The sequence below is a fragment of the Scardinius erythrophthalmus genome (assembly GCF_964197995.2).
Source record: "Scardinius erythrophthalmus genome assembly, chromosome: 8".
Lineage (NCBI taxonomy): Eukaryota > Metazoa > Chordata > Actinopteri > Cypriniformes > Leuciscidae > Scardinius > Scardinius erythrophthalmus.
The window spans coordinates 19,238,339-19,266,334 of record NC_138228.1 but is presented as its reverse complement, the minus strand read 5'-3'; the positions used below and the strand labels follow the sequence as shown (position 1 = coordinate 19,266,334).

At 35.8% G+C, this 27,996-nt stretch overlaps 3 protein-coding genes across 3 annotated transcripts; 2 read left to right on the top strand and 1 right to left on the bottom strand.

Annotated features, from left to right (window-relative positions):
- Positions 1–26: 26 nt before the first annotated feature.
- Positions 27–15,466, top strand: zdhhc7 (zDHHC palmitoyltransferase 7). The gene is made up of 8 exons (XM_081372395.1): positions 27–203; positions 3,033–3,109; positions 5,192–5,488; positions 5,576–5,700; positions 7,790–7,886; positions 9,658–9,739; positions 9,929–10,059; positions 12,066–15,466. Exons 3-8 carry the CDS (start codon positions 5,198–5,200, stop codon positions 12,243–12,245), a joined length of 906 nt encoding a protein of 301 aa, XP_081228521.1. The 5' UTR covers positions 27–203; positions 3,033–3,109; positions 5,192–5,197; the 3' UTR covers positions 12,246–15,466.
- nip7 (NIP7 nucleolar pre-rRNA processing protein) lies at positions 15,377–19,667 on the bottom strand. Its single transcript, XM_081372396.1, has 5 exons — positions 19,134–19,667; positions 18,620–18,706; positions 17,995–18,133; positions 16,637–16,777; positions 15,377–16,530 (listed from the first exon to the last, which is right to left on the bottom strand). The coding sequence occupies exons 1-5, from the start codon at positions 19,187–19,189 to the stop codon at positions 16,411–16,413; spliced, it is 543 nt and encodes a 180-aa protein (XP_081228522.1). The 5' UTR covers positions 19,190–19,667; the 3' UTR covers positions 15,377–16,410.
- Positions 19,350–26,992, top strand: cog8 (component of oligomeric golgi complex 8; the record flags this gene model as incomplete). Its single annotated transcript, XM_081372393.1, has 5 exons — positions 19,350–19,678; positions 22,054–22,261; positions 24,175–24,993; positions 25,574–25,742; positions 25,823–26,992. 5 exons carry the CDS (start codon positions 19,350–19,352, stop codon positions 26,221–26,223), a joined length of 1,926 nt encoding a protein of 641 aa, XP_081228519.1. The 3' UTR covers positions 26,224–26,992.
- Positions 26,993–27,996: the final 1,004 nt, after the last annotated feature.

The window sequence follows — 27,996 nt, the reverse complement described above, 5'->3', positions numbered from 1 at the left end:
GCGTGTGTTCGGGCCTGTCACTCATCAGACAGCAGAAGCAGCAGAAATGATCGCACTGAACCCCGGAAGTGTATTTGACCCTCATCCTCATTTCTCACCCATGAAACCCTTTAAACAATCTGATAAATGAAATGATCTATTTATATGTGCTCATCGCTCATCTGAGAATCACAGCTGGTGAATAAAATCTCATTTTGGAGGTGGTAAGTGGAAAAAAACCGCTCTGTATTTCGTTAAAGAAAATCAATCATGATGATGTTTGTGTGGCTGCGATTTATCAGTCGGGTTTAAATGATTTAATGAGACTGTCCGAAAAATGAAAGACTTATAAAGCTAATATATTAGTTATAATAAAAGCATGTGGAAAATATACAAATCAAACGACATATTAGATTAAGGGTGTGACGGGTAGTGTGTCAGATTAGTCGCAAAGAGAGATTTGTTGCTATACTGGTTTATAAATTAACAACACCAACCACAACTAAATTTACAGTATATGCACACTGAATTTGTCTTTTTATTATTGTCAGCTGCCCGACACTAATATCTGAAATCAAAACACATTTCCTCATATCAGGCCAGTGACACTTTCAGTTGTTTCTGTGGGAATAAGAGAGAGTTTGTACGATTGTGTATATTTATTAATAATTGAATGTTATGTGCGTATGTATTGTTGCAGCTGACTAAGGGAAAATGGTGGGTTTTATCAATGTTGAAATCAACCAGCAGTAAATATCAAAGGCGTTGAAAGTGAAACTTAGTTTTTTATATCAAATAATGGGCTCTTAAACTTTCATCTTTTCACATTAACTTGAAGGATTTAAAGGGATAGTATAGTGAAACTCACCCTCATATGAATTTTCCTACATGAAACACAAAAGCTAGAGAAAAAAGTATTTTTTTTAGTGAATAGTTAAATTAAATGTTATTCTGGTTGAATCAATCGTTGCCTATTTTCTCAAATACAGTTCTTTAAAATGTTTTCCCTCTGTGTCATTTGAGTTGTAGGCTACATAACTAGATTCTTTTGACACTGAAATTCAGGATTAGCACATTACATACATTTCATAACCCAGTGTTTAGAGCAGTGTTTTCCAATTTACAAGAGTGAAACTTTTAATTTAAAGTCATTAAAAAAAATGTAGTTTAGTTATGTTTAACTTTACTATGGAGTTATTAAAATCAAAATAATAGTAAGAGATTTCCAAGAAATGGTGAAAAAAAAAAAGTATATTAATAGAAAATATCATCAATAAACTGGTGAATATAGTTATGAGACTCTTGAAATGGATGTCATTGGCTGTAAAATTCAGTTGGGCGTAATTTGTAACTGAACCTGCTTTTGTAATCAAGAACCAACATGTTTTATTTTTAAGTCTGCTTTGATTTTGTTTCTGGCCCATAGGCTAGATCTTTGATTTCTCATTCTGACTTAATTGTAGAAATTTTGACTGTGTGTATATATAAATATATGATTAATCGCGATTAATCGCATCCAAAATAAAGGTTTGTGTTTACATGATATGTGTGTGTGTGTGTACTGTGTATAATTATTTTGTAGATATAAATACACATGCATGTATATATTTAAGAAAAAATTGTTATTTTTATATAAATATATACAGTATGTATATGCAAATATTTCTTAAATATATACATGCATGTGTGTGTATTTATATCTACAAAATAATTATACACTGTACACACACATATCGTGTAAACACACGCTTTTATTTTGGATGTGATTAACCGCAATTAAACATTTATTTTATTGTTATATATATATATATATATATATATATATATATATATATATATATATATATATATATATATATATATATATATATATATACAGACCTTTTCCAAAAAATTAGAATATCATGGAAAAGTTGATTAATTTCCATAATTCCATTCAAAACGTTAAACTTCCATAGATTATAGATTCAGGGCCCACAACTTAAACGATTTCAAGTATTTAGTTGTTTATTTGTACATAATTTGGGCTTCCAGCTCATAAAAAAATGTGAATAGTACATGAAATCACACAGTAATTACACAGTGATGCCATGGTCATTGAACCAGGTTTTGGTTATTTTGGCAGTGTGGGCAGGTGCAAATCCTGCTGGAAAATGAAGGAAGCATGAACTGCTCTGGAAATGTCCTGGTAGACGGCTGCGTCGACTCTGGATTTAATAAAGCACAGTGGACCAAAGTCCTCTTTTCTGATGAGAGCAAATTTTGCATCTCATTTGGAAACCAAGGTCCCAGAGTCTGGAGGAAGAATGGAGAGGCACGCAATCCAAGATGCTTGAAGTCCAGTGTGAAGTTTCCACAGTCTGTGTTGGTTTGGGGAGCCATGTCATCGGCTGGTGTTGGTCCACTGTGCTGTCCACTCAACACAGCCGTCTACCAGGACATTTTCAGAGCACTTCATGCTTCCTTCATTTTCCAGCAGGATTTGCACCTGCCCACACTGCCAAAATAACCAAAACCTGGTTCAATGACCATGGCATCACTGTGTAATTACTGTGTGATTTCATGTACTATTCACATTTTTTTATGAGCTGGAAGCCCAAATTATGTACAAATAAACAACTAAATACTTGAAATCGTTTAAGTTGTGGGCCCTGAATCTATAATCTATGGAAGTTTAACGTTTTGAATGGAATTATGGAAATTAATAAACTTTTCCATGATATTCTAATTTTTTTGGAAAGGGTCTGTATATATAGTTGAACTTCTGTGTTATAGATATATATATATATATATATATATATATATATATATATATACATATATATAGTTGAACCTGTGTGTTATATTAAAAATAGGGTTCAGATTAGGCTTTGTAAAATTTAGAGCTTTTGTTTAACAATGTATTTAAATGATTATTAGAGATGATGCGAATGAAGGCTAATTATGTGTGAAGTATTATGACCACACACACACACACACACACAGCTCTGTCTGCATGTGAGCATATTCACTTATAGCATGATTTTCTGTATGTATGTGTGTGTCCTCTACAGGTTCCAGACTGTAGATGCCTTTAAGTTCAAGCCCAACAGGGTTCGAGAGGATGTCATTGTGAGGGACGCTCTGCGTGGTGAGTACTTGCTAAGAAATTTGTACTTGCTAAGAAAAGCATCACTTGAACAAACCCCTCGCCCTAATAAACTTTTGTAACTTATCCCGCACTGTCAGAGAAACAAATACATGCAGGTGAGCATCTACTGTAAAGAATATCTTGATCAGTTCATGCAATTTGTTTTTCAGTCCCTTTTGTCCTTCTTTAGAATGAGTGTATGTTGTCCTTGTCAGTTTTTTTTGCGCTGACCATACACATCTCGCTTTTAGGCTGTTGGCCTTTTGTTTTTGTGAGCAATTTGCATCTCAAAAGTATTTATGTAAATGAGATGCTAAGTTTCAGCCCATGTCCAAGGCTGAAACTCTTGCCATTTTTCTTTAACAAAAGACGTGAGATTGGCAGCGATACTCGAGTGATACTAGGGTTGAAAATGGTTAACAGCCCCAGCTCTAGAAGAGAGCCTTTTTTTTTTTTTAAGCTTGCACACTCTCGAGCCTTTTACACACTGAAATTTTTATTACAGAACACTACAAAAATTAGGTTTCTTAGGTTTTCACTTTCACTTTGTGTCTGATCTTGCTGTTGGATTTGGGGAATTTAAAATATTTAGTGGGTTATTATATTATTTAGATAGAAGCTCATGCTTGATTGTCATCGGTAAGTTTTTCTGCTCACCAAGGCTGTATTTATTTGATCAGAAATACTATTAATTGTTATTATTTAATTGTTTTCTTTTGTGATTTTTTTTTTTAAAAATGTAATTTATTCCTGTGATGCAAAGCTGAATTTTCAGCATCATTACTCCAGTCTCACATTATCCTCCAGAAATCATTTTAATAGGATAATTTCAGGATTGTCTGATGAATAGAAAATACAAAAGAACAGCATTTATTTGAAATGTACATTTTGAACCATTATACATGCTTTTACTGTCACTTTTGACCAATTTAATGCATCCTTGCTGAATAAAAGTATTGATTTCTTAAAAAAAAGACCTGTTCGTGTTTAATTTCTATGGACAGGTTTTGTGAAATCACAATTCGTTATTACAATTTTGATATAACAGCAAAAACTACTAGCCTACTTAATGTAAATTTAATAAGTTATAAATTCAATAGAACAAAGATACACATGAAATAAACTTGCTTTTCAGGTGTTTAGGTATTTCTAACAGTAGATTTCAGGTACTGAATTTGAATAAAGTAATCAAATGTAAAATAACACTGTATACTAATTTTCTTTGTCCTTTGTTGTTGTTTTATTAACATTAAAAACACAGCAGCAGATTTTTAAGTTTCTGTCCCTTTAAGACCAAATGCATGGATTAAATAAAAAAAAATTTAACATAACTTTGTATGTAACCTTCTTGTCCAGTAATAATGTACGGAATCACTCGTACATAATGTTTTTACTTGCATATACGATTTAGTTTTAATCCAAATGACGCATGTGTGCTGAGTGAACAATCAGCATGCAACATCTCTCTCTCTCTCTCTCTCTCTCTCTCTCTCTCTCTCTCTCTCTCTCTCTCTCTCTCTCTCTCTCTCTCTCTCTCTCTCTCTCTCTCTCTCTCTCTCTCTCTCTCTCTCTCTCTCTCTCTCTCTCTCTCTCTCTCTCTCTCTCTCTCTCTCTCTCTCTCTCTCTCTCTCTCTCTCTCTCTCTCTCTCTCTCTCTTGTGCGACTGTGCCACTGCGCGCTTAATCCAACTGTTTTGCTTATCAGCTCGTGCACACCAGCTGTATAGGCTTTAATATTTAATTTGTTTAACATTCTATTAATTCGATACATTTACTTGATGTATCTTTCCCTGATATATCCATTCTGCTCTCGGTTTGCTCTGTGTGGGTGTTTCTTAGTCATTGCCCCAATACCAACAGCAGATACCACTCAACATGTACAGTACAGTACATGTTGAGTGGTATCTGTTGTTGTTGGTATTGGAGCAATATAATGAGAATGAGTATGAGTACACGAGCACAGTTTTGGGCCCGATACTGGTATCGGTATCAGTGCATCCCTAGTATAATATCAGGTCATGCATTCCCTTTTATCTCTACAATCAGTGTTATGTCTGGCTCACCCCTCTCTCTCTCTTTGCAGGAGAGAATGCAGTCTTCAGGACACCGGTTGAGGGATGTGGAGCAGCACCAGTCCCTGCTCAACGGAGGGGAGGAGGAAGTGGTGGCGGCCGACCGCGTCTGGTTCATCCAGGACAGCTGCGGGATGGTGTGCGCATTCATGACCTGGTTTCTGGTTATGTATGCCCAGTTTGTGGTGAACTTTGTCATGTTGCTCCCCTCCAAAAGCTTCTGGTTCTCTCTCATCAACGGCGTGGCATTTAACTTTCTGGCTGTGTTAGCGCTGACATCGCACCTGCGAACCATGCTGTCAGATCCAGTAAGAAAGGACCGTCATTTTAATTAAATGTGGTAATGAACTTTTTGTGATGGATGTTATTGATGGGAAGTGTATTGTGTTTATCAGGGAGCTGTTCCCAAAGGTAACGCCACTAAAGAATACATGGAGAGTCTGCAGCTGAAGCCAGGAGAGGTCATCTACAAGTGTCCAAAATGCTGCAGCATTAAACCAGAGAGAGCACACCACTGCAGGTAAGACCAACATCAGATAAATGAGACTCTTCTTTTTTTTTTCTTTTGCTAACTGGTTGTGGCCACATTTGTAGCATTTTCCCCCGTGGAAGTCCTCTTAAAACGTCAGACCAGGTTTCTTGCACTAAAAACAGTTAATTAGTGTCCATTTTACACCCTCTTTTTAACACCTTTTGCACAAATTTTGCTATTGTACCTTTTTGTAGTTGCATGTAAATGACTTGTTTTGTGATTGGCTGATGCTTTTTGCATTTGGAATGATGCTGCTAAATACAGCAATAACAGCCTAGGCCCTGATATGTAAACTCTGATATGGTTGTCATATCTTTACATAATCACAGTTTTAATGTCATAACTTATACTTGGGCTGGTCATTGACACAGATTCTCCATTCGATTCAGCATCGATTAGTTGGGGCCTATCAGGTACAGTACAGGGGAAATTTCCTCAACTAAAGCTGTAAAGCAGAGCCATAGAGAGAAAGAGTTGCGACACTCCCATGGACCTCCGTTGTAAAAAATGGCGACGCCTTTAACCGCCTACTTCTGGGATTTGAAGATCGGATTAGTTCCAAACACTGTCATTTGGGCGTTGGACCCCATTCATTTACATTGCTGCGCGTCGAGCTGTTCCAGAGGTAAGTTTCTGAAATATCGACCTCTTTTGAATTGTCAACTGTCTATATTGTATCAGAGGCCCTTTGCGATGCTCATACTGGTCTTCATTTGTATATGCACAGCGTAATTATTTATATTTTATCTTGGTTGTTTCAACCAATTTTCTAGCATTGCCTGCTTGCTAGTTAACGTTAGCTAGCGCGACTTCGCCAGCTATGAATGTAGCATCTAATAAGTTCGGTAATGAATCGCTACCACATTTATAGCAACTATTTTACAATATAGACAGTTGACAATTCAAGAGGTCGATATTTCAGAAACTTACGTTACCTCTGGAACAACTCGACGCGCAGCATTCACCACTCAAACTCAGCCAACAGGTCACATAATGAAAAGTTAGTATATCCCAAAAATTTGATTAAATAAAAGCTACCCATGCGAACATGAACACTAGGCATTTCCCTCCAAAAATATAGCCTAAACTTATCCAAGTAATTAGTAATATACAGTATTTCGTTGTCACCCTGCCTCTCCAAATGCAAAACTGACATTAACAAAATGCAATAATGCAATAACAGCTGAAAAAGTACTTGGGTGTGTGTTTTATTTTATATTTACCGTTCAGTAATGCAATCGCTGCTGTCTGTCCCATAGAAGAGCATGACAGCCAGCGTATGTTTTGGAACTATTGGGGCTTACATGAACCACGTGACAGCCATAGCGGCGACATCAAAGAGTGTCGCAACTATGGCTCTGCTGTAAACTATACAGGGAACCCCTGCTGGTACATCACTATAATATTATAGGTTTAAATTAACAGATTTATATGCAACTTACATTTTAAATTACATATAAGGAAGTTTTTATAATAATATTATAATACATTTTCAATGACATAATTATGACATAATTACATTTTCAATGACATAATTATATACTCTACTGTTTTTTTTTTTGGTTGGCTATCATGCAAAACATAACAGATTTATTCAAAAATACATTAAATATTGAAGAACATGTGAAGTAAAAATACAATGAATATGCAATATAGTGCAAATATTTAGCAAAATGCTCCTCTCTAGAGTTCAGTTTTCTAGCTGGATATTGAATGGCTTTTCTGAGGTAAATGTAACGTATTACATGACATTGTCTACAAGCTGTTTGATTCAGAGGTGGAAACACTGTTATAATTACATTATACAGAGACATGATACGGATTTTGCGGAGTTGTACTGCCTCTTTCAACATATCTAATGACATTATTTTGTGCTGTAACAAGTAATAAAGCGGAAGAGATGATCTTTTCTACGCTACAAATTTTTGTGCATTCAAAAAATCTATTTTACATTTATGTATCTCTTTGTAATCAAGTCAATTTTATTTAGCGCCAAATATAAGTATCAGTGACTGCTGAATGTTTAGCATCTTCTTTTAAAACCGGTCTGTGCTCTTCATCTTGTTCTGTTTGTTAGTATTTGTAAGAGATGCATCAGGAAGATGGATCACCACTGTCCTTGGGTCAACAACTGTGTGGGCGAGAACAATCAGCGATTCTTCGTCCTCTTCACTGTAAGTGTGTCTAAGACTGCTGTGGTTTCTTTTACAGTTTTTTTTTATGGAAGAATTGCTGACAAAATCATCCAATTGAAAACATCTGATTGCACGAGCTGTGACCACAAAATTGTCTGAGTTCTAAATCAATGCTACAATTATTTGTTTATCAATTGATCTTTAACTACTTTAGTTACTTTGCTTGACAACTGAACAAAAATCCAATGGGGATAGGCTAAATAACTGTATTGGTGGAAAGAAACGTGATCATTACTACTAGTAAATTATTTAATTCGTTTTTTATTATTATTATTGTAAGGTACTTTTAAACGGTATATTGCGTTATTGCCCTTAACCAATTATCGTTTTTCTGGTTACAGGCATCAGTGTACATCAATATTTTGAGGTTTTCATCTTAAGAAACCAGCATTTTAAAGCATGGCAACATTTAAATGATCATGAAACCCTCTGCACGTCAATGAAAACAACAATAGCACTCGTTATGATTATTATTAAGGGAAAAGTGTTTTTTTTTCTGAGCTATTTCATTCTGAAAGTTTAAAAAGCAAAACTAAAGAGTTAAACCAACGTAATGAAAAGCTTTGCTTGTGTGTATGTATGTGTGTATGTGTAAGTGTATGTTTCCTCAGTACAGTACCACATAAGTGTTGTTTGCATTTTCCCTGCGATGAGGTCGGAACTAGAGTTTGACTACCAACCAAGCGGCAACATTCTAATCTGAAAAATGAAGCCTACCCGGAAATGCGAAAAACTGCAATACATCGAAAATCCGCTAGGGGCAGGTCCCAAAAGGGAGCAAATGTCCATAGACCCCATGTTAAAATGTCCGTTTTCACAGCATAAATTCATGTTTTTACAGGTTGGTCCCATGGACTTTTATTGTATTTTTCGATAGGATGCCTGACAACTGTGAATTTCTTTCTAACTCGTTAGTTTAGATCGTATTTAAATATAAAATGTATGACAAATAAGGGCGTGGTTAACTTTGATTGACAGCTTGATAACGAGCATAGGCTGCGCCGAGTGGAATTCCTGAAATTTGACGCCTCGGCCATGATCTGACACAACACATCATACCACCTCTGTATCCTTTCTGAACATTAGGATTTCCCAAGATTTTCCAAGATGGCGCCGCCCATACCCCCCATAAACGGCCTCAAAACCGTTCTTCAGAAAGTCTATGGGTGACGTCACAGACGCTTTGTCCATATTTTTTATAGTCTATGCTACCAACACACGGGAAATATGACTGTTACAATATTTAATTTTTTACAACATGTGGAGCGGAACGCTGCGATGAGTTTAACAACACTGGCACCGCGGATCACAGTTCATATCCAGACCGGAGCATTTCAAGTTTTTATAGACCTATTTCGCATACTCTCCTGCTCCAAACATGACCAGCACCGTGTATGCGCACATATTTCACCATGTTTTCAAATGAAATATATATAGAAGATAATAATGTAGACCAAAAATTCAAAGAAGAATGGGCAAAAAATAACTGCGTTTATTTTTTTATCCCCACAACTGTTGTTTGTTTGTTTGTTTGTTTTCTCTGCTCATATTTTGATATTTATTTCTCTAAATATCGAGTCAGAGTTTTATTGTTTTTTTCTCTTATTCCCTCCCTCTACACTCCTACTTTTCCACAGCTTCACACACCCATTTTCTTGAGTATTTTTCAAAGCTGAGGTGTGAACATGTCACTTTAATGTATTCAATTTTGAATAATATTTGACTTTAATGTGTTTTTCTTTCTCCTCAGATGTACATAGCCTCCATTTCATTGCATGCACTGTGTCTCAGCGGTGTCCATTTCTTCACCTGTGTCAGAGTCCAGTGGAATGGTGGGTAATACACATTTTAGATTTGGACTCCATTACTGGAGGACAGATGATATTATGTTATATGAAGTCAAGTTTTTTGCAATCTGTCCTATTGTTCTTTTATTTCTCATACAAAGCATTTAAAACATGATTTCCAGCATTAGTTTTGACAGCATCATCTCATCTGTGTTTTTGTTCTCTGTTCTGTAGAGTGTAGTGATTTCTCCCCACCTGTGGCGGTCTTGCTGCTGATTTTCCTGTGTCTGGAAGCGGTGCTGTTTCTCACCTTCACTGCTGTCATGTTCGGCACTCAGATTCACTCCATCTGTAATGATGAGACGGTAAGTAGACTTACACAAACCTGCTGAAGTCCTCTCACCCAGTTACTACTATTACTTCTGATGGAACTGAACTTTTACAGCCAAATTTGATCTATTATTTATTGCAGTTTATTGTAATTGGGAATAAACAAAATAAACCTGCTTATTACACTGCTATTGCATATATTTAAATGCAAAATTATATATATACACACTCAAACTCAAACTCACACACACACTCTACCGGTCAAAAGTAACATTAAGAAACATTACGGTTTTTTCAGTCCCTCCAGTTTTTCGATTGCTGAATACAACGCAAAATCAACAAAATGTCGCAATTTTTTGCGATCCTGCATAATTCCTAATTAACCACAAATTAATCACAAAAATGAAAAAGACCTCACAAAACATTAAATTATAATCACCCAATTAAAATATCCCTAGTTTAATTAAAGTTTCAATGCATTTTTACGTGGATACAGATGTTGCGGGAAAAGGGGAAACTCCTTTTACTCGATTTACTGAAGTAAAATGCATGTAAAAAAGTAAAAATGTAAAATGCATTTTGCAGCTGCACAGCTAGCACAGTGAGTGTCTGGCTCACTCATTGGCTGTGCTGCGACAACTGCACATCCAATGGCGCGGGCGCCTCTGACGTGTGCGCCTATGAGCTAGCATCACTCCATTACACTTCAGAGCCTGCCAAGGGGGCGCGGCCTTAGCCTATACTATTCTTTTACTGTCTATGATATATTTAGTCCCCGAAAAACGCTATTTTAGCAGGTTTAACGACTGAAACGACAACTTGCCAGGTTACTATAGTGCGGGCGGCTACGCCATACTCGTTCCCTACTCTCAGGGAACTGAGGTTACGATAGTAACCGAGTAGTTTCCTTTCGAACGGTTACTTCGTATTGCGTTGCTATACGCAGTGAGGACGCCATGGAAAACGCCGCACTATAAGTAACTGGTTGCCTTCTGCAGCTCAGGACCCCTCAACTCAGGATTTAAACACAGTTCTACAGTATAAATTACTACACCTGCTGTTAATATTTACATAGGTCAGGTAGAAAAATTGGCCATAGGTTGTTTTAAAAGTTAATTTGATGAGAATTTGATTAGACCAAAATAAACAAGCTTTATGCATTTTGTTTGTGATTTGTGTCATGTATGACTATTGTGCATCTGACATAATACTATTATGGAAAATGTGATGTCCTAATTATAAAATATAAAAATCATTTTTTTTTTCCGCAAATTTCTGGAAATTACCACCACAAAATCAGTCATTTTGATTGCAAAAATCACACAAAAAAATGTGAAATCCTGGAGGGACTGTTTTTTGTGTTTTTGAAAGTAGTCTCTTTCAAAAATCATTCTAATATAATTTCTTATTATTATCAAGGTAAAAAAACAGTTCTAGCGGCTTAAGTTTGGGGTACGTTTTTTTGCACATTAAATTGATCAACAAAAAAAGACCGTAAAGACATTTATAAAATTAATAAAAATTAATAAAGTTTCCACAAAAATATTAGGCAACACAACTGTGTTTAACATTAATAATAATAAGAAATGTTTCTTGAGCACCAAATCCGCATATTAGAATGATTTCAGAAGGATCATGTGACCCTGAAGACTGGAGTAATGATGCTGAAAATTCAGCTTTGCATCACAGGGATAAATTACATTTGAAAATATATTACTACAGAAATCAGTTCATTTAAATTGTAATAATATTTCACATAGTATTACTGTTTTTACTGTATTTTTAATCAAATAAATGCAGCATTGGTGAGATTAAGAGACTACTTTCAAACATTTTTTTAAAAAAACTTAATGTTTCCAAACTTTTGACCAGTACTGTATAAAAAAAAATTGCAACAAAGCAGTGAAAGTAAGATTTCTTCATGTAATGCATAATTATTTCTCAAATCACAATTCAAATTCACACTGTATTTATTTGAGTTTTGTCATAATGTGCTGACAGTATTAGCCTTAGTTTTACATTTCTCGTTTGATGCTCACAGGAAATCGAGCGGTTGAAGAACGAAAAGCCCACGTGGGAGCGGCGGGTGCGATGGGAGGGGATGAAGGCTGTTTTCGGTGGCCCGCCCTCTCTGCTCTGGTTCAACCCTTTCGCTGGACTCCGCCTCCAGCGCCTGCTGATGGTTCGTGCCCGGAAGGGCGGGGCCGAGTTCTCAGTTTGAGTGAAGAATGCTGTCTATGAAGGCATAACCATCTGCCTTCATGCCTATTACCCTCTCCCCCCCCGCCCCCCTCCTCACATAGGACATAGGACATAGGAGTCCTTCTTTAATGCTGATGCAGGTTTGGAGGTACTACAGTGAAAACTGTCAAATAACTGATGTCGCCCCTGGAACAATGAGGCTACGTCTCGATACAGCCTGTCTGTGTCCACACATTATTACCTCGTTAGGCGGATCATACTTGTTATGCTCATATTTTCTTCATGAACATTAACACTCATGGGTTTTTGATTTGCTTTTTACGTGGACTATTTTTGTTGTTTGGAAATTTATGGAACAGTCGAAGGTTGTCAGTATCCGTAATCCAGCCTGAAGAAACTACATCTTTGTGATTTTAAGTAGAGCTACCGCGTGACAAACATAATGGCTAACATGCAATGGTTAGATCGTAAACCAAACGAATTTCACAAAAACTGTCAAGAAATGTCCTTGTTCATATCACCCCAAAATCGAAAGGAAAAAAGAAGGATTATAATGTACCATTTTTCATGAAGATAAAGGCCGTTACAGTTTTTTACATCGAAAGAAAAGAAATCTCATTTGCATTGTAATTTGAAAAATAGATGATCTATTATTTAAAATGTAAAGTATTTATATATCATAATATTATTTGTTGTACTGAATTTAATTTATGCTGATTTTAATGTAATTCATTAAATAATGACAATGAGATTTTCTTTCATACTACATTAATAATGCACAAATAAATGGCAAATAAAATAGGCTTTAATTTCATGTAAAGTATCATTTATAGATTTCTTTTTTTCTTTTGATGTTAGTGTGGAATATGAGCAGGACATTTCCGTTTCCTGAGATTTACTGTCTTAGGTGTTAAGTGCTTGCGGCTGGCTTAGTCACCTTAAACACAATAACCTAAATGATGAAGTCATTTCGTCTCCATGTATTGTAGAGATAATAATAGCCTCTTTCCGTAGTCTTGAAATAATAATGGCAATCCCACAAAGAACTTGAATGGTCGATGTGACAATATATAATTCTTACATTGACTTTAAGCTGCTCTGTGAGATAAATAAAGACAAATCACATTATGGCACACATAATTAAATGATGTCCTCCGTTGCGTATGAGCCAGGAACTCTAATTAACGTGTAGATTACAAATTTAAAGGTGAGGTGACATTGTATTGAGACTCTGCGATCTCAAACAAATATGCTGCACAATTCACAGAGGCTGACTATCACTTTGCGTTTTATACTTGTTGCTTTGTGGTTTCATTGTCTTCTTCACTTTTATGCTTTTGACTTTAGCTTAGAGAATTGTTTAATGGTGACCACTAAGTTTTCCTTTTGGAAAATATTTTTATCATACAAAGCTGGAACTCGTTTGGCACGGTCGGCACAAGGCTTTGATTCACAAGGGAATCTCGCAAAATCTGTCAAGATCATCTTCGTGTCATATTTGACTCTCAAATGAAAAGATAAAAACAAGAAATTATGTTTTGCATAAAGACTTTGCATCAAATCTACTTTAGGCTCTTCCCCATACATTCTTAATGTAATACAATTTTATTTTTATGTTTTATCATTTATCTCTTACTAAATAATTAATTATATTATTTACACTTTATTGTACTCCTGTACAAAGCTGATTTTAGTTTTATTGCTTTGCTCTATAGTGAGAATAATGTCACAATGCATTAATCCTTATGATCCTAAACAGACTTTTTCTTCATGTAATATATAATTTCCTATTTTTTCTTTGGATTTTGAAGGGAAATATGTCTTGGATGTGTTCTTGACTGCCATTGTGAGATTTGCCCTACTGTATTATTAGAAAATGTATTGCTTTTATTTAAAAAAATATATTCAAAATATATAAAAATAACGGCAGTACATGAGAATTATATCACAGCACTAAAAGGCCAGTTTAGATGGGTCTAGATAGATTTTTAATTTTTAAGAGACTTTGAAATCCACTCCATATTTACCAAGCAGAAGAGATGCATATATGTGTTAACAGTCTTGGATATTATGTTTACAATACTGGCTCTTCTCAAGCATTGATTTGAATATGTGGTGATGCTTTGGCTCTGTTTCGCAGCCATTCAACAAGTCCAGTGTAGAATATGAGGCCAACTGCATTTTATCACAGATGATTAAAGAAAGGGATATGGAAAATTAAGCCAGTCTGACAATTGATTCTTTCATATCCATGATTTCTAGATCAAATAATACAACAAAACTAACAAGACTTTGCCATTACAGTGTAATTCCAGCATTTTATTTGTTACAGAAAGTAATGAGTTTTGTGTGCCAATTTGATGCATCATTTATGGAATGAATTTCATATGAGAATGAAACCTTCTTTTACACATTCCCTTCTCATTATTATTAAGATAACTGAACCATCAGACGGTTCATGCAGTGGAACTCGGATTGGACTGAATGGCTTGGTGTCATTTATTTTTAAAAAACAAAGTCTAATAGTTATTCATTTTCTGTAAAGGGAATATGTACTATATGCAAGCCCTGAAGATCATGTTTTGAAATTGATATGAGAAGACTCGCCTTTTATCAGCACATAACTAAGAATGTATCTCATGCTTTTTATACCTTGTTTTAATTGGGTAGAAAAGGGACCGTTATTTTCTTTGCATTAGAATAATTAGTTTTACATTCTGTACTATAATTATTACTGCAACAGTATTTGCCTGACCTCAACTCTATTTTTTAAACATGCTTAGACTTGTAATTCTAGATATTACTTGACTGTAAAAGCTGAGGGATGTTTGCTCTTAAATGACCTTCATTAACCTCAGATAGCATTAGGGATTAAACTATTGCATATGTTGTCGGACCTTTGGAAATTGATTGGTCAATGAACATTGATATTGGTCATGTCAACAAATTCTGGAAATTTTGTCTTCAACTTTCACCTTTTCCCCACATGAGATCTTTACAGTGCTGCGGATTTCCCTGAAACGGGTCATTATAGCCCAAAATGTCTCAAATATTGAAGCTCATTTTAACTGTCTGAACTTGGAACGTTGGAAACCGGGTTTTCGGCCACAAAGCAAAGATTATGAAATTATGTCTGTAATAAATGGTGTAAACAAATATTGTTCTGATACTTTCAAGTGTCATAAAGTTATGTTCTTATGTAAAGTTCTTTTACATAATAAAGTCATTAGATTTAAAAGCTATTAAAGTGCAAAGTGCGAATCTTGTTTTTTTTTTTTCAATGTTTTTGCTCACCAAGGCTGCATTTATTTGATCAAAAATTCAGTCAAATATTAACATTGTTTTCAGCGTCATTCCTCGAGTCTTCAGTCACATGATCCTTCAGAAAGCATTCTAATATGCTTATTTGCTGCTCAAGAAACATTTCAAATTTTTTCAGTGTTGACAACAGTTATGCTGATTAATATTTTTGATGAAACCGTGATATATTCTTTTCATGATTCTTCGATGAATAGAACGTTCAAAAGCACAGCATTTTTTTCTTCTTCTATTTTTGTAACAATGTTAATCTTTAACACCACTTTTGATCAATTTAATGCATTCTTGCTGAATAAAAGTTAGAATTTCTTTGAAAACTTTTGATCAATTTAATGCATTCTTGCTGAATAAAAGTTAGAATTTCTTTGAAAAATGGGTTTTCTTAAGAAAAACATTCGTGTTCTTCCATTTGCACTACTTTAATCTGTTTCCACTGTCATAGAAAACCTGGATAATAGCTCAGCTTCATTATCAATATTTCATTGGCAAGAAATTTCTTTTTGAAATCGTTTTGCAGTAATAAAAACATCTGAAAAAATATGTAGCCAGTCTAATTTCACTGTCAATGTTGCTTTTAACTAAATTATTCTTGAAAACGTTTGTTGTAACTTAGTTTAGTTTTGTATCCCGTTTTAATAAATCAGAAGAAAATAATTCATAAATGCACAAACTTACAGTAACTAGGCAAAAACTTTTTTTGATACAGAAATGGTCAATGAAAATCACATCCAATTTTTTTACACGTTGAAAGCGGTGCAAAAAAGACTGTCCAACATTGTTGATTTGATTGAAGTTTGCCAAACTTGTGTCATCCAACAGCCAGAATGTAATGAACTGTCCACGAGTACTGCTGTCATTATATGCTCTTATGTCAGCGTGTCTTCACTTCTGATGTACTCTCCAATATCAGCCTGATGGAAAACCACAATGGACATGGGGTCGACCTTCCGACACTCCTGTGTGGTCTTCGCTGCGACCCCAAAGCCCTGAAATGAGACCAAGACAGTGAGTGCATACGAAGGTCACTGAATACTTCTCCTAACATGACAACAGTTGTTTCATCTTGAGGATTTTCAAACAAAAATGTCTCACCAGCGGTACATCAGACATTGAATACACCACCACTCCTTGGTACTGCGACGTGTTTTCTGTGATTCTCCCCAGACCGGATTTCATGATGTGATTTCCATACAGGAACGACTGCTCTGATCCAGGCTTCACCCACACCTTAAACTACAGAGGCATACATGAAGCAGATTACATTATGAACTGAGACATACTACGTATATGAACCAGGATTATTATCGTTAACTAAAACTATTTAACTTTACTGTTAATTTAAATAAAGCTGAAATAAAATAAAATATATAAATATCCGTTGAAAAACTTGCTAACACTTTACAATAAAGTTGTTCCAAACCTGAATGAGTTTCTCTCTTCTGTTGAACACAAAAGAAGATATTTTAAAGAATGTTGGTAGCCAGACAGTTTACCCATTTACTTCTATAGTAGGGAAAAAAATACTATGGAAGTCAATGGGTGCTGTCAACTGTCTGGTCACCAACATTATTTAAATGATCTTCTTTTGTGTTCAACAGAAGAGAGAAACTCATACACCCTTGAATGCTGTAGATTGTGGAAGTATTGTCCATTGTTAGTTCATGGTGACTAATGTAGTTGACTAATACTAACAAATTGAAACTTATTAAAGAGATACCAAAAACTTGAACGAAAATTAGAAATGTTGCCTTGGTGATAAACTTAAGGTTTGAGTTGAAGCACTAAAATTATTACCTGGAAATAAATAAAACTTAAAAACTAAGGAGCTGTTTAGACAACACCACTTTCAACTAAAAATGTTAAACTTTTTATGCGTTTTGGCTGTTCATTTCCGCCAAGAACGTTTTGGGGGCCTGAAAACACAAACTTTTGAAAATGGGTTTCAAAGTGCAAGTTTTTGAAAACAGTACCGTTATCGTCTCTATGTAAACTACAAAAACGTCATGCGCATGTTTATTATGTGTTCAGTCGTGTTACTTTACAAAGTGACATCGCCAACTACTGGCCTGACATGCATAATACAGCGTTTTAAGTTGTTTTCGGGAATCAGTATGAACGGATCATCTTGACAACGTTGACGTCTGTTTGCGAAAAACGCGAAGGAAACATGTTTCCATTTTTAGTACATAGTTGTTGTGTAAACGTACCCTACCAAAATAGCACATAATGAAATTACTACAAACTAAACTAAAATTAACATGAGAACTAATCATATAAAAATAATAGCGAATTCAAAATGTTAATACAACTAAAATAACATTAGTGCTTATATGAAGCTTCATAGTAATAACGAGGATAATAACAGTGTTATTAATAATGTAATGTTGTATTAAGTAGTAATGTAATGTAATGTTACAAAATACATAATCAGAATCAGAATGAATGTTTACCTTAGCATACGGTGCGAGGAAATCGAGAGCTGTGATGTGCAGACGGAACTTCTGTGTCTTTGTGAACTTCCCAAAACACGTGCCAACTGATACCAGTTTATCTCGGGAGATATTTGTAGCCAACTTCAGGATTTTTTCACTAGAATGGAGAAGATGTCAATAAAGATTACTACTCAATCACATTCATATTTACATTATTGCTACAATAAAGACCCCATGAGTGTAAAACTGGACTTTGGTGGTTTTTATTCAAGTTAAGTCACCTTTACTCATGTAGCGCTTCATACAATACAGATTGTTTCAAGGCAGCTTCACAGTAATAAACAGGAAAATAGCAAACTTCATCAAATGAGAAATACTAATTCTGCTATAAAGCAGTTCTACAAAGACAAAGTGACACTATTCAGCTCAAGTCAGTTGTAACTGTACACTTGAAGGTTGATGACATAAAATTATTGCAGCCATATGCATTAAAAACACTTGTTTTGGCACCAAAATAATGATTACTGGTCTTGCCCAAAGCAAACTGTCTTTTTAAAAAGGAATTGGAAATTTCACTAGGACATTTTTATGGCGATCACATTTAAATTCACATTTAACAGATAATAGACATTGACAACCTTACCTCATATAATATACTCGATCATTGTGAAGTCTGAAACAGTAAGTCCCGTCAGGCCGATCAATGAGAAGTTTGATGTTCTCCCCAATGCTAGAAACACAAACAAATTGGGAATACTTCATTTAATTTTTAAAACTTTAATATTTAATTAAAAAACTTCCAAGTCTAATTTAAAATAGTTTTGGGCTCTATGGTGCAGCATAGACAACATTTAAAAAATAATGATATTAATGAAATAAAAGCCGTAAATAATATTAAAAAACCATGTAAATCATATCAATGTAAAACACTGCAAAACATAATACAAATAACAGTAAAAAACAACAACAACACATCATAAACAATACACCCATTATATAAAATCCTCACAACAACGATATTTCCTAATATATAATAAATAAACGATACATCTAAAAGTGTAGAGTATGGTACCATGTATACACATGACATGATCACACAATCTGGCTGCACTTTAGATCCCTGCTTCAAATGAATCTTAACGAAACATGTCACTTACTATTTAGAGAGTTTCTCAAACATTGTTTTTGTCTCTTCGTCTGTTAAAGGACGCATGATGAAGTGAAAAATTCGTTTTTCTTAAAAGAAGCAAAAACCTGCTGCTCCTACAGACACTACGCAAAAGCCACGTGGGTTCTGTCCGTCGCACAGTTGTGACGTCGTGTCTTTTAAATAAAGTTTTTTGTTGAGTTTTGAATCAACAACACTTCCCATCATGGCTACCGTAGACGTGGAGGATGAGAGTATCCTGGTCTCGGTCTTTAAAGACAGCTTTTCTGAGAACTGGAGAGAGAATCCGGACTTCGCGGCGTATCTGTCGCAGCTGTGCTCGTGCGGTGTGGATGAGTTAACCCGGGAGCCGGAGCGTCTGTCTGAAGAGCGGGCTCAGATCCTGCAGCAGACCCGTGAGCTGGCCTTCACCAACTACAAGACGTTCATCAGGACCGCGGACTGCACACAGCACATCTACACTGACTTCAGCACTGTGGAGAACTGTCTCTCGAAACTCTTGCACAAACTGCCCAGCTTTACTGAGAGATGCAGGTCTGTACTTTACTCTCACTGTCAGGAAGGATGATTGACAGACTGATAGATTTCTCTCTCTCTCTCTCTCTCTCTCTCTCTCTCTCTCTCTCTCTCTCTCTCTCTCTCTCTCTCTATGAAATTCCATTGAATAGAAAGGTCTGGTAACTGTGATAATTTGTATTTATTATTTAACAAACATATACATTTAAACCTAATATTTTAAATATAACAATGTACTACTACTTTCAAATAGTCACAAAACATGTCCATATTTGATCTATTTTCATATTAATGTACACTACTACCATTCAAAAGTTTGGGCCCAGTAAGATTTGAATAAAAAGAAGTCTCTTATGCTCACCAAGACAGCATTTGATAAAAAAATAAAGTAAAAACGGTAGTATTGTGAAATATTTTTTTTTAACTGTTTTGCTATTTAATGTATTGTAAAATGTAATTTATTACTGTGATGGTAAAGCTGAATTTTCAGCATCATTACTCCAGTCTTCAGTGTCACATGATCCTTCAGAAATCATTCTAATATGTTCAAGAAACATTTCTTATTATTATCAATGTTGAAATCAGTTGTTCTGCTTTATATTTTTGTTGAAATGATATTTTTTTCCCCAGGATTCAGTGATGAATTGAAAGTTCATAAGAACAGTGATCAAATGAATGCATCCTTGCTGTATAAAAGTTATTTTGAACGGTAGTTTACATGCAAATGTACATCAATAACTCAGCAGGAGGCAAACGCATTTGATTTATTTATTTAAAAGGGACAACGCACATTAATCAACATGAGGACGAAGTCCAAAATGTAAATGTGCCAGATTTAGCCATACAGGCTAATTTTCATCTGCAGTCCCTAGCAGGTTGATGGTTAAGAGAAAACAATAAATACACTACAACAATACAATAAATACATATCGATAAGAAAGCCTTAGATAAAAATAAGTAAGAATAATACTACTATTCGCGATCTGGACAACTGGCAGGTTAATCAAAAAACAAAAAAAAAGTATCATACACAGTATCATACACATTAGACACAGATCAAAGTGTATAGACACACATTTGAATACATCAACAACATATATGCACACACAGAGACACCACTATAACGATGAATGCAAACATATTATTCTGTATTATGGCAGCATATTTGATTTGACAATAACCAATGTTTTATGGATTTGGAGAATGATTTAATAGATGTGTTGTTCCTTAGTTCTGTGGGTATAGTATTCCATATATGAGCTGCTCGAAAAGAGAAAGCCGACTGTCCAAAACTACTTTTTCTACATGGTATTTTACAATCCCCTCTTGTAGACGCCCTAGTGGATGCGTTTAGATTTTGTTGAATGAATTTATTGAGCGGAGGGGGGGCCATACCATGAAAAATTTTAGATACAAGTAAGATATCAGCAAACTTAATCATGTTTTCCCAATTTAACAGATCATATTTAATTAAAATTTTACAATGGTGATATGAATTTAACTTTTTATCCAACGTTTTCAAGGCTCGTTTATAAAGTATTTCAACTGGTCGTAATGTGATTCGACCTGTCTGTGTCCAACTGGTAAGACAGTAATTCATATGTGATAAAATCATAGCATTAATGTATAACATTGAGGCCTGTGTAGTTAAATTATTCCTAATGTGTCTGAAATTTGCCAGATTAAATTTGATTCTATTTATGACCTTTTTCACCTGTGTTTTAAATGAAAGACGTGAATCTATTATTATTCCCAAATATTTGAGCTCTTGGACCACTGGAAGTCTTTTCCCTGCTACTTTGACATCTGGGTCTAGATCTCTGTTTGCAGATTTCGAAAAAAACATACACACTGTTTTATCAGTATTAAGGTGAAGACACGAATTTGCTAACCAATTGGAGATATTGATCAATGCAGCTGATAGCTCTTCTGCAGCTTGCCTCTTGTTTGCAGCATGTAGATATATGACAGTGTCATCAGCATACATCTGGCAGGTGACAGTAGGTGGACAGACCTCAGGTAGATCATTGATGTATAAACTGAATAACAGGGGACCCAAAATGGAACCTTGGGGTACTCCCAAATTAATGTCAGTTATTTGGGAGATGTTATTATCCACACAAACACATTGTTTTCTGTCTGTAACATATGATTTTATCCATTTAATAACATCTGATGAAAAATTAAATTTTGATAACTTATTAATTAAAACGTCATGATTAACCAAATCAAAAGCTTTTTTTAAATCAAGAAAAACAGCTCCGACCACCCCACCCTTCTCCAGTTTAGCCTTTATATTTTCCAACAGAAAGACATTAGCCGTGCATTAGAGTACACTATAAAACAGAAATGCTTGCTGTAACTGGTTTCTGTTTTCTCTTATTTATTTGCAGAGGTTTTATTAAGGAGGCTGAGGAGATCAGCATCAGCAGGCGTATGAACAGCCTGACACTGAATCGACACACTGAGATCTTGGAGATTCTGGAGATCCCTCAGCTGATGGACACCTGCGTTCGTAACGGATACTACGAGGAGGCGCTGGAGCTGGCCGCTTATGTGAAGAGACTGGAGAAAAAGCATTCATCGCTTCCTGTCATTCAGGTACATGTGATACTGTACAGCTGCACCATTAATTGAAGATGTTTCTTTGTTCTTCACTTTATTTTCTGGAAAATAAGTCGCACCTGACAATAAACAAACATTAGAAACACTATCATGTATAGTTCTGTTCGTTCCACAACAAATCCTTTTAATTGAATGGTGTTCAGAACAGTAATGAAAACAAGTATAAACCAACATAAATTATATTTACCACCATCTATTATTATTCTATTGGGCTCACTTCGTCTCTCATTCTGCACAAATCTAAATGTGTGTGCTTTACACATGTTTTGCGTGCTTGAAGTTAAAGTCAGAATGAAACGGAAGTTGCTAAAGTCTTTTATCTCTTATTGTGATGTATATCTGAGTGAAAAGGCTTAACAAGAAAAAAATGTAGGGCAGATTTTGTTTATTGGGAATTCATTGGCTCATGGATGTGGTTTTCTATTGGTCGATCTCATGTGAGTGACAGGTTGTCCCGCCTTTGTGCCAGTAAACGCGTCATCATAGAAGAGATGTCACTGCAAGAGGGAGGGGAGGTTATTTTGATTAAAGATTAAGATGCATATGAATAAAAAAAACAATGATAATGATGTACAGTACACGGGTAAATTATTCATCATAAATAACGCATTAAAAATAAGAATTGTCAATTTTGATTTAAAGGTGCATTGTGTAAAATTTAGGAGGATCTGTTGACAGAAATGCAATATCATATAACTATGTTTTCAGTGGTGTATAAAGACCTACTTAATGAACCGTTATGTTTTTATTACCTTAGAATGAGCCATTTCTATCTACATACACCGAGGGTCTTATACATTGAAATGCGCCGTGTTTCTACAGTAGCCCTAAATGAACAAATGCGTTTCGTCACTATGTTCTTCGAGCAAAGAAGCTAGTTAAAGTCAGCGAATAAAACTCTGATGCATTGATGAACAAGTAACAATAATATTCACAATAACATATTGTTTTACTAAATAATTAAGTAAACTTAATTTCTTAATTTATCTTTGTAAAGAAACCTCATTGCTTAACTGGCTACTTTCTGCTGTCTCAGACGACGACATCTTTTCCTGTCGGCCACCTTAACTTCTGTTGGTTGCAATTCGCAACCTCACCACTAGATGCTGCTAGAAATTACACAGTGCACCTTTACAGGAACACGCCAACTTTTTGGAACTTTAGCTTATTCACCGTATCCCCCAGAGTTAGATAAGTCCATACATACCCTTTTCATCACCGCTAGCCTAGCTTAGCACAAAGACTGGAGGTAAATGGCTCCAGCTAGCACACTGCTCCCAATAAGTGACAAAATAACGCCAACATTTTCCTATTTACATGTTGTGATTTGAATAGTCACAGCTTGTACAAATAACAAGGTCACATGAGACACAGCCATCTTCTAACCGTATACATACTGGGAACTATATTCTCAGAAGGCGAAGCACTGAAACTTCTGTGGAGTGATTTGCTCGCAGCACCTGAGAAGCCCCGTGGTGAGGAGCAGAGAGTTCGCTCAGAGTTGAAGTAAATCACTCCGCAGAAGTAGCAGTGCTTCGCCTTCTGAGAATATAGTTCCCAGTATGTATACCGTTAGAAAATGGGCTAGCGGTGGGTGCGTCTAACTCTGGGGGATACGGTGAATAAGCTAAAGTCCAAAAAAGTCGGCGTGTTCCTTTAATGTTGACTTTAATCGCATTAGAAAAGTTGTTTTTGAATACAAGTCCCAGCAAGTTTCAGATGATAAAAAAGTGACTTAAATTCCTGAGAATACAGTATACTGTTGTGCTGTTATTTTTCTAAGCGTTTCTGTCTGTTTTGAAAGTACTAACACTTACGGTTTTCACCTGGTGGACTGAAAAAACAACAAATATTTATACTAAATAATGTTCCTGTTTGTCTTCTTTTAGGGAATTGTGCACGAGGTTCGACTGTCAGCTCAACTCATGCTGAACCAACTTCTTCAACAGCTGCGGAGCAATTCACAGCTCCCGGTGTGTCTGCGCGTGATCGGCTACTTGCGCAGAATGGACGTTTTTACCGAAGCCGAGCTGCGCGTCAAATTCCTGCAAGCCCGTGGGAGTTGGCTGCGATCCATTCTCACTGCAATCCCAGATGAAGACCCGTACTTCCACATTACAAAGACCATCGAAACCTGCCGCGTGCATCTCTTCGATATTATCACCCAGTATCGTGCCATCTTCTCCGACGAGGATCCGTTGCTGCCGCCCGGAGATCAAGCTTTGAATGAGAGCGCCATCTTTCACGGCTGGGTGGTGCAGCAGGCGGCCCAGTTTTTGGAGACCCTCGATCGGGACCTCCAGCGCGGGGTGGGAAGCCGCTTGGATTCTCTACTTGGCCAGTGCATGTACTTCGGCCTTTCATTTAGCCGGGTCGGGGCGGATTTCCGTGGCCAACTCGCTCCCATATTTCAGCAGGTTGCCATGGACACGTTCCGGAAAGCTATTCAGGAAGCGGCGGACAAGTTCCAAGAGGATATGAACTCGTACACGCTGATTTCTTACCCGTCGATACTTGGAAGCACCATTCCGCCAGCGGTCCCGAGCACCCAGCCGGGCACTCTTCAGCCCCCCATGGCCTTGCTGGATTTCCCACCTCTGGCCTGCTTCCTCAATAATGTCCTGACAGCCTTCAATGACTTAAGACTGTGCTGCCCTATTGGACTCGCACAGGAAGTTAGCAGATGCATTGAGGAAGCCCTTATCAAGGTACACAGGGACATGTGGGATGTTAATTATTATACTACAATAAGATTTTTAAATATATAAGTCTCTTCTGTTCGCCAAGGCTGAATTTATTTGATCAAAAATACAGTGTAGATGGTAATCTTGTGAAATATCATCACAATTTAAAATGGCTTCTTTCTATTTGAAATTGATACATTTTTATTTTAAAATGTAATTTATTCCTGTGATGGCAAAGCTGAATTTTCAGCATCATTAACTTCAGTCTTCAGTGTCACATGATCCTTCAGAAATAATTATAATATGCTGATTTGCTGCTTAAGAAATGTTTTTTCTTATCAATGTTGAAAACAGTCAAACTTCTTAATTTTATTTTTTTTTTTTTCAGGATTCTTTGAAATATTTACTTGAAATATAAAAATCTTTTGTTACTTTATGAATGTCTTTACTGTCAATTTTGATCAGTTTAATGCATCTTTGCTGAATAGATTGACTGAATTCAAATGAAAGGAAAAAAGTTTAGACATATTTGCTTGGCTTCCTTGTATCTATTCTCCTGTTTTGACGTAAATCCAATCTAACAGCGTTATTCGTTTCTTATCAGGTGACCAAGCTGATCCTGGTTTTCCATCGAGCCGAGGAATCTGCCTTCAGTAGCCGTGAACGGGAGTTATTCGTTCAGTTCTGCTGTGCATTTGCTGAGGACATGGTGCCTTTCTTAAACCGATGTCTTCAAGTTCTCTTTCCTCCAGCCCAGCTTTCACTCATTCTAGGTAAATAGCCAACATTTTTCTCACATTACAAAAATAAAACATGATGTTGACTTAAAATGTATTTTGTATATGTATTGTAGGTGTCCCTCCAACCCAGGTTTATAAGTATGGCAGTCTAGGCTGCATCAGTGTGAACACGGTTCTGGAGCCGCTGGAGTTTGTTCTGCCCCAGAAGGAGCCTGTGACCGTCGTCATGGATCTCTGCACTGATCTGAGCAGCCTGACCACAGCCGAATTCGATCCCTCGACTGCAGTCAAACCCGGAACAACTCTAGAAGAAAAGCCTGTCTTTTCAGAACAAGAAAAGCCTGTGTCAGCATCTGATCCTCGTCTTTCTCAAAAAGAGAACATTTCTGCTGAAGCGGTCACTACAGAGCAAAACGACCCGACCCCAGAGCCCGAACTGACCTTTGATGTGCAAGACTTACCAGATGATTCATCCACAACAGTTAGTAATGTTGAGGAGATGCTGTCGGAATAAAAAGCAACAATTGCTGTGTAGTGTGTGATGAGTGTTAGGTGTCCTAAAAAATTAAGCTTGGTTTTGATAGCAAATAACCATCTGGACATACTTACACCAGGGTGTGGTTTGCAATTTTATTGGTAACTTTATTTTGGTGAAGGTAATAATGTAATATATTATGTAATTAAATATAATATTTAAATTGAGGAAATAAGTCGATTGAATCGCAAGTTTTTTGACTTAACAGTGGTCCCAAAAAGTATTTTGACACTTAAGTCACACTTAAAATGTCTGAATGTCATTGTAATAAATGCCTTTTGCTTTGATGGTTTTATTTGAAAAAAAATGATAGCGCAAGCACTTTAAGCAAAACATTTGCCATGAAATACCGTTCAAAATGAAGACAAAATGAATTGTGTAATTTTCTGTTTATTTGTGGTAAGTGGAATATTCTCTGCTTTCTGCCAAGACACATGTTTGAATTTGATAATTTGAGACTTCACACACCCATGTGTGATTAGTTGACTAACATCATTGCAAAAAATCATAATTATCTGTGTATAACTATATATATATATATATATATATATGTAAACTTAGTTATCTGTGAAAAGCTTGTACACTATTTGCCTACAGATGCAACATTAAGTTTAACTTAAGTGTTCAAAAACATTTTGGGTCTTATGTATGTGCTTGTAATTTACTAGGTTGACCTCTTTTGTATGTTTTTTGTTTACCAGTGTGTTTAGGGGGGGAAAGGTTTATTAAAATAAAAAGATTCAGCCGTTTCTGATATTTGGATATTCATTGGAACAAAGCGAAGGTTTTTTTTTTTTTCACCCCACCAAATTCCTATGAAATTGAATTGCTGTTTGTCTTTGCAAAGAATTGGACTTTTTTTTTTTAAATCTAGATAAGAAAAGCAAGTTATTAATGGCCGGTTTCACAGACAAGGCTTAAGCCTAGTCCCAGACTTAAATGTATGTTTGAGCTGTTTTAACTGAAAGCAACTTGCATTGACATGCCTTAATATATCAGTCTCATTATATTCATTACATCAAATATATTTTGTCTCAAGATGCACACCAGTAATGTTTATTTCTAAGGCATGTTTATAAAAATAACTTAATGTCCTAATTGAACAAAGGCCTAATCCTGGCCCTGTCTGTGAAACCAGGCCTAAAAATCAGCACAAAAATAAGATTTCCATATCACAATTTGGGAAGACATTACAATAAGGTCTTGTTTGTTAACATTAGTTAATCCATTAGCTAACATAAACTAACAACTATCAATATATTAATAAGAATCGATTTGTTCATGTGTTTACAGTGCATTAAGTAACATTAACAAGTACAACTGGATTTTAAAAATGTGTTCGTAAATGTTAAATGTAAATTACTATTGATGTTCATTGTTAGTTCATGTTAAGTAATATAGCTAACTAATGTTAACAAATGAAACCTTATTGTAAAGTGTTACCCACAATTTCAACTGGTTTGAAGGTAGAATCTGGATAATATTCTGTAACAGTAAAACTTAAAGTCCCCCTGCGGTGAAAATCAAGTTTTTAATGTAGTTTATATGTCTATGTGTTGTTTTTAATATGATTTAAGACAAACCATGTGCAAATTCATGTTAACACCATTTCTGAGTATTTTCTCCTTAAAACCGCAGTGAACCAAAGACAGTCTCAAAAACGGGGTTTGAAATCGCTAGTGTTTCTGGCGTCACAAACTACCATGTAACCAAACCCGTCAACGTGGGGCGGGCTTTAGCATATCATTAACT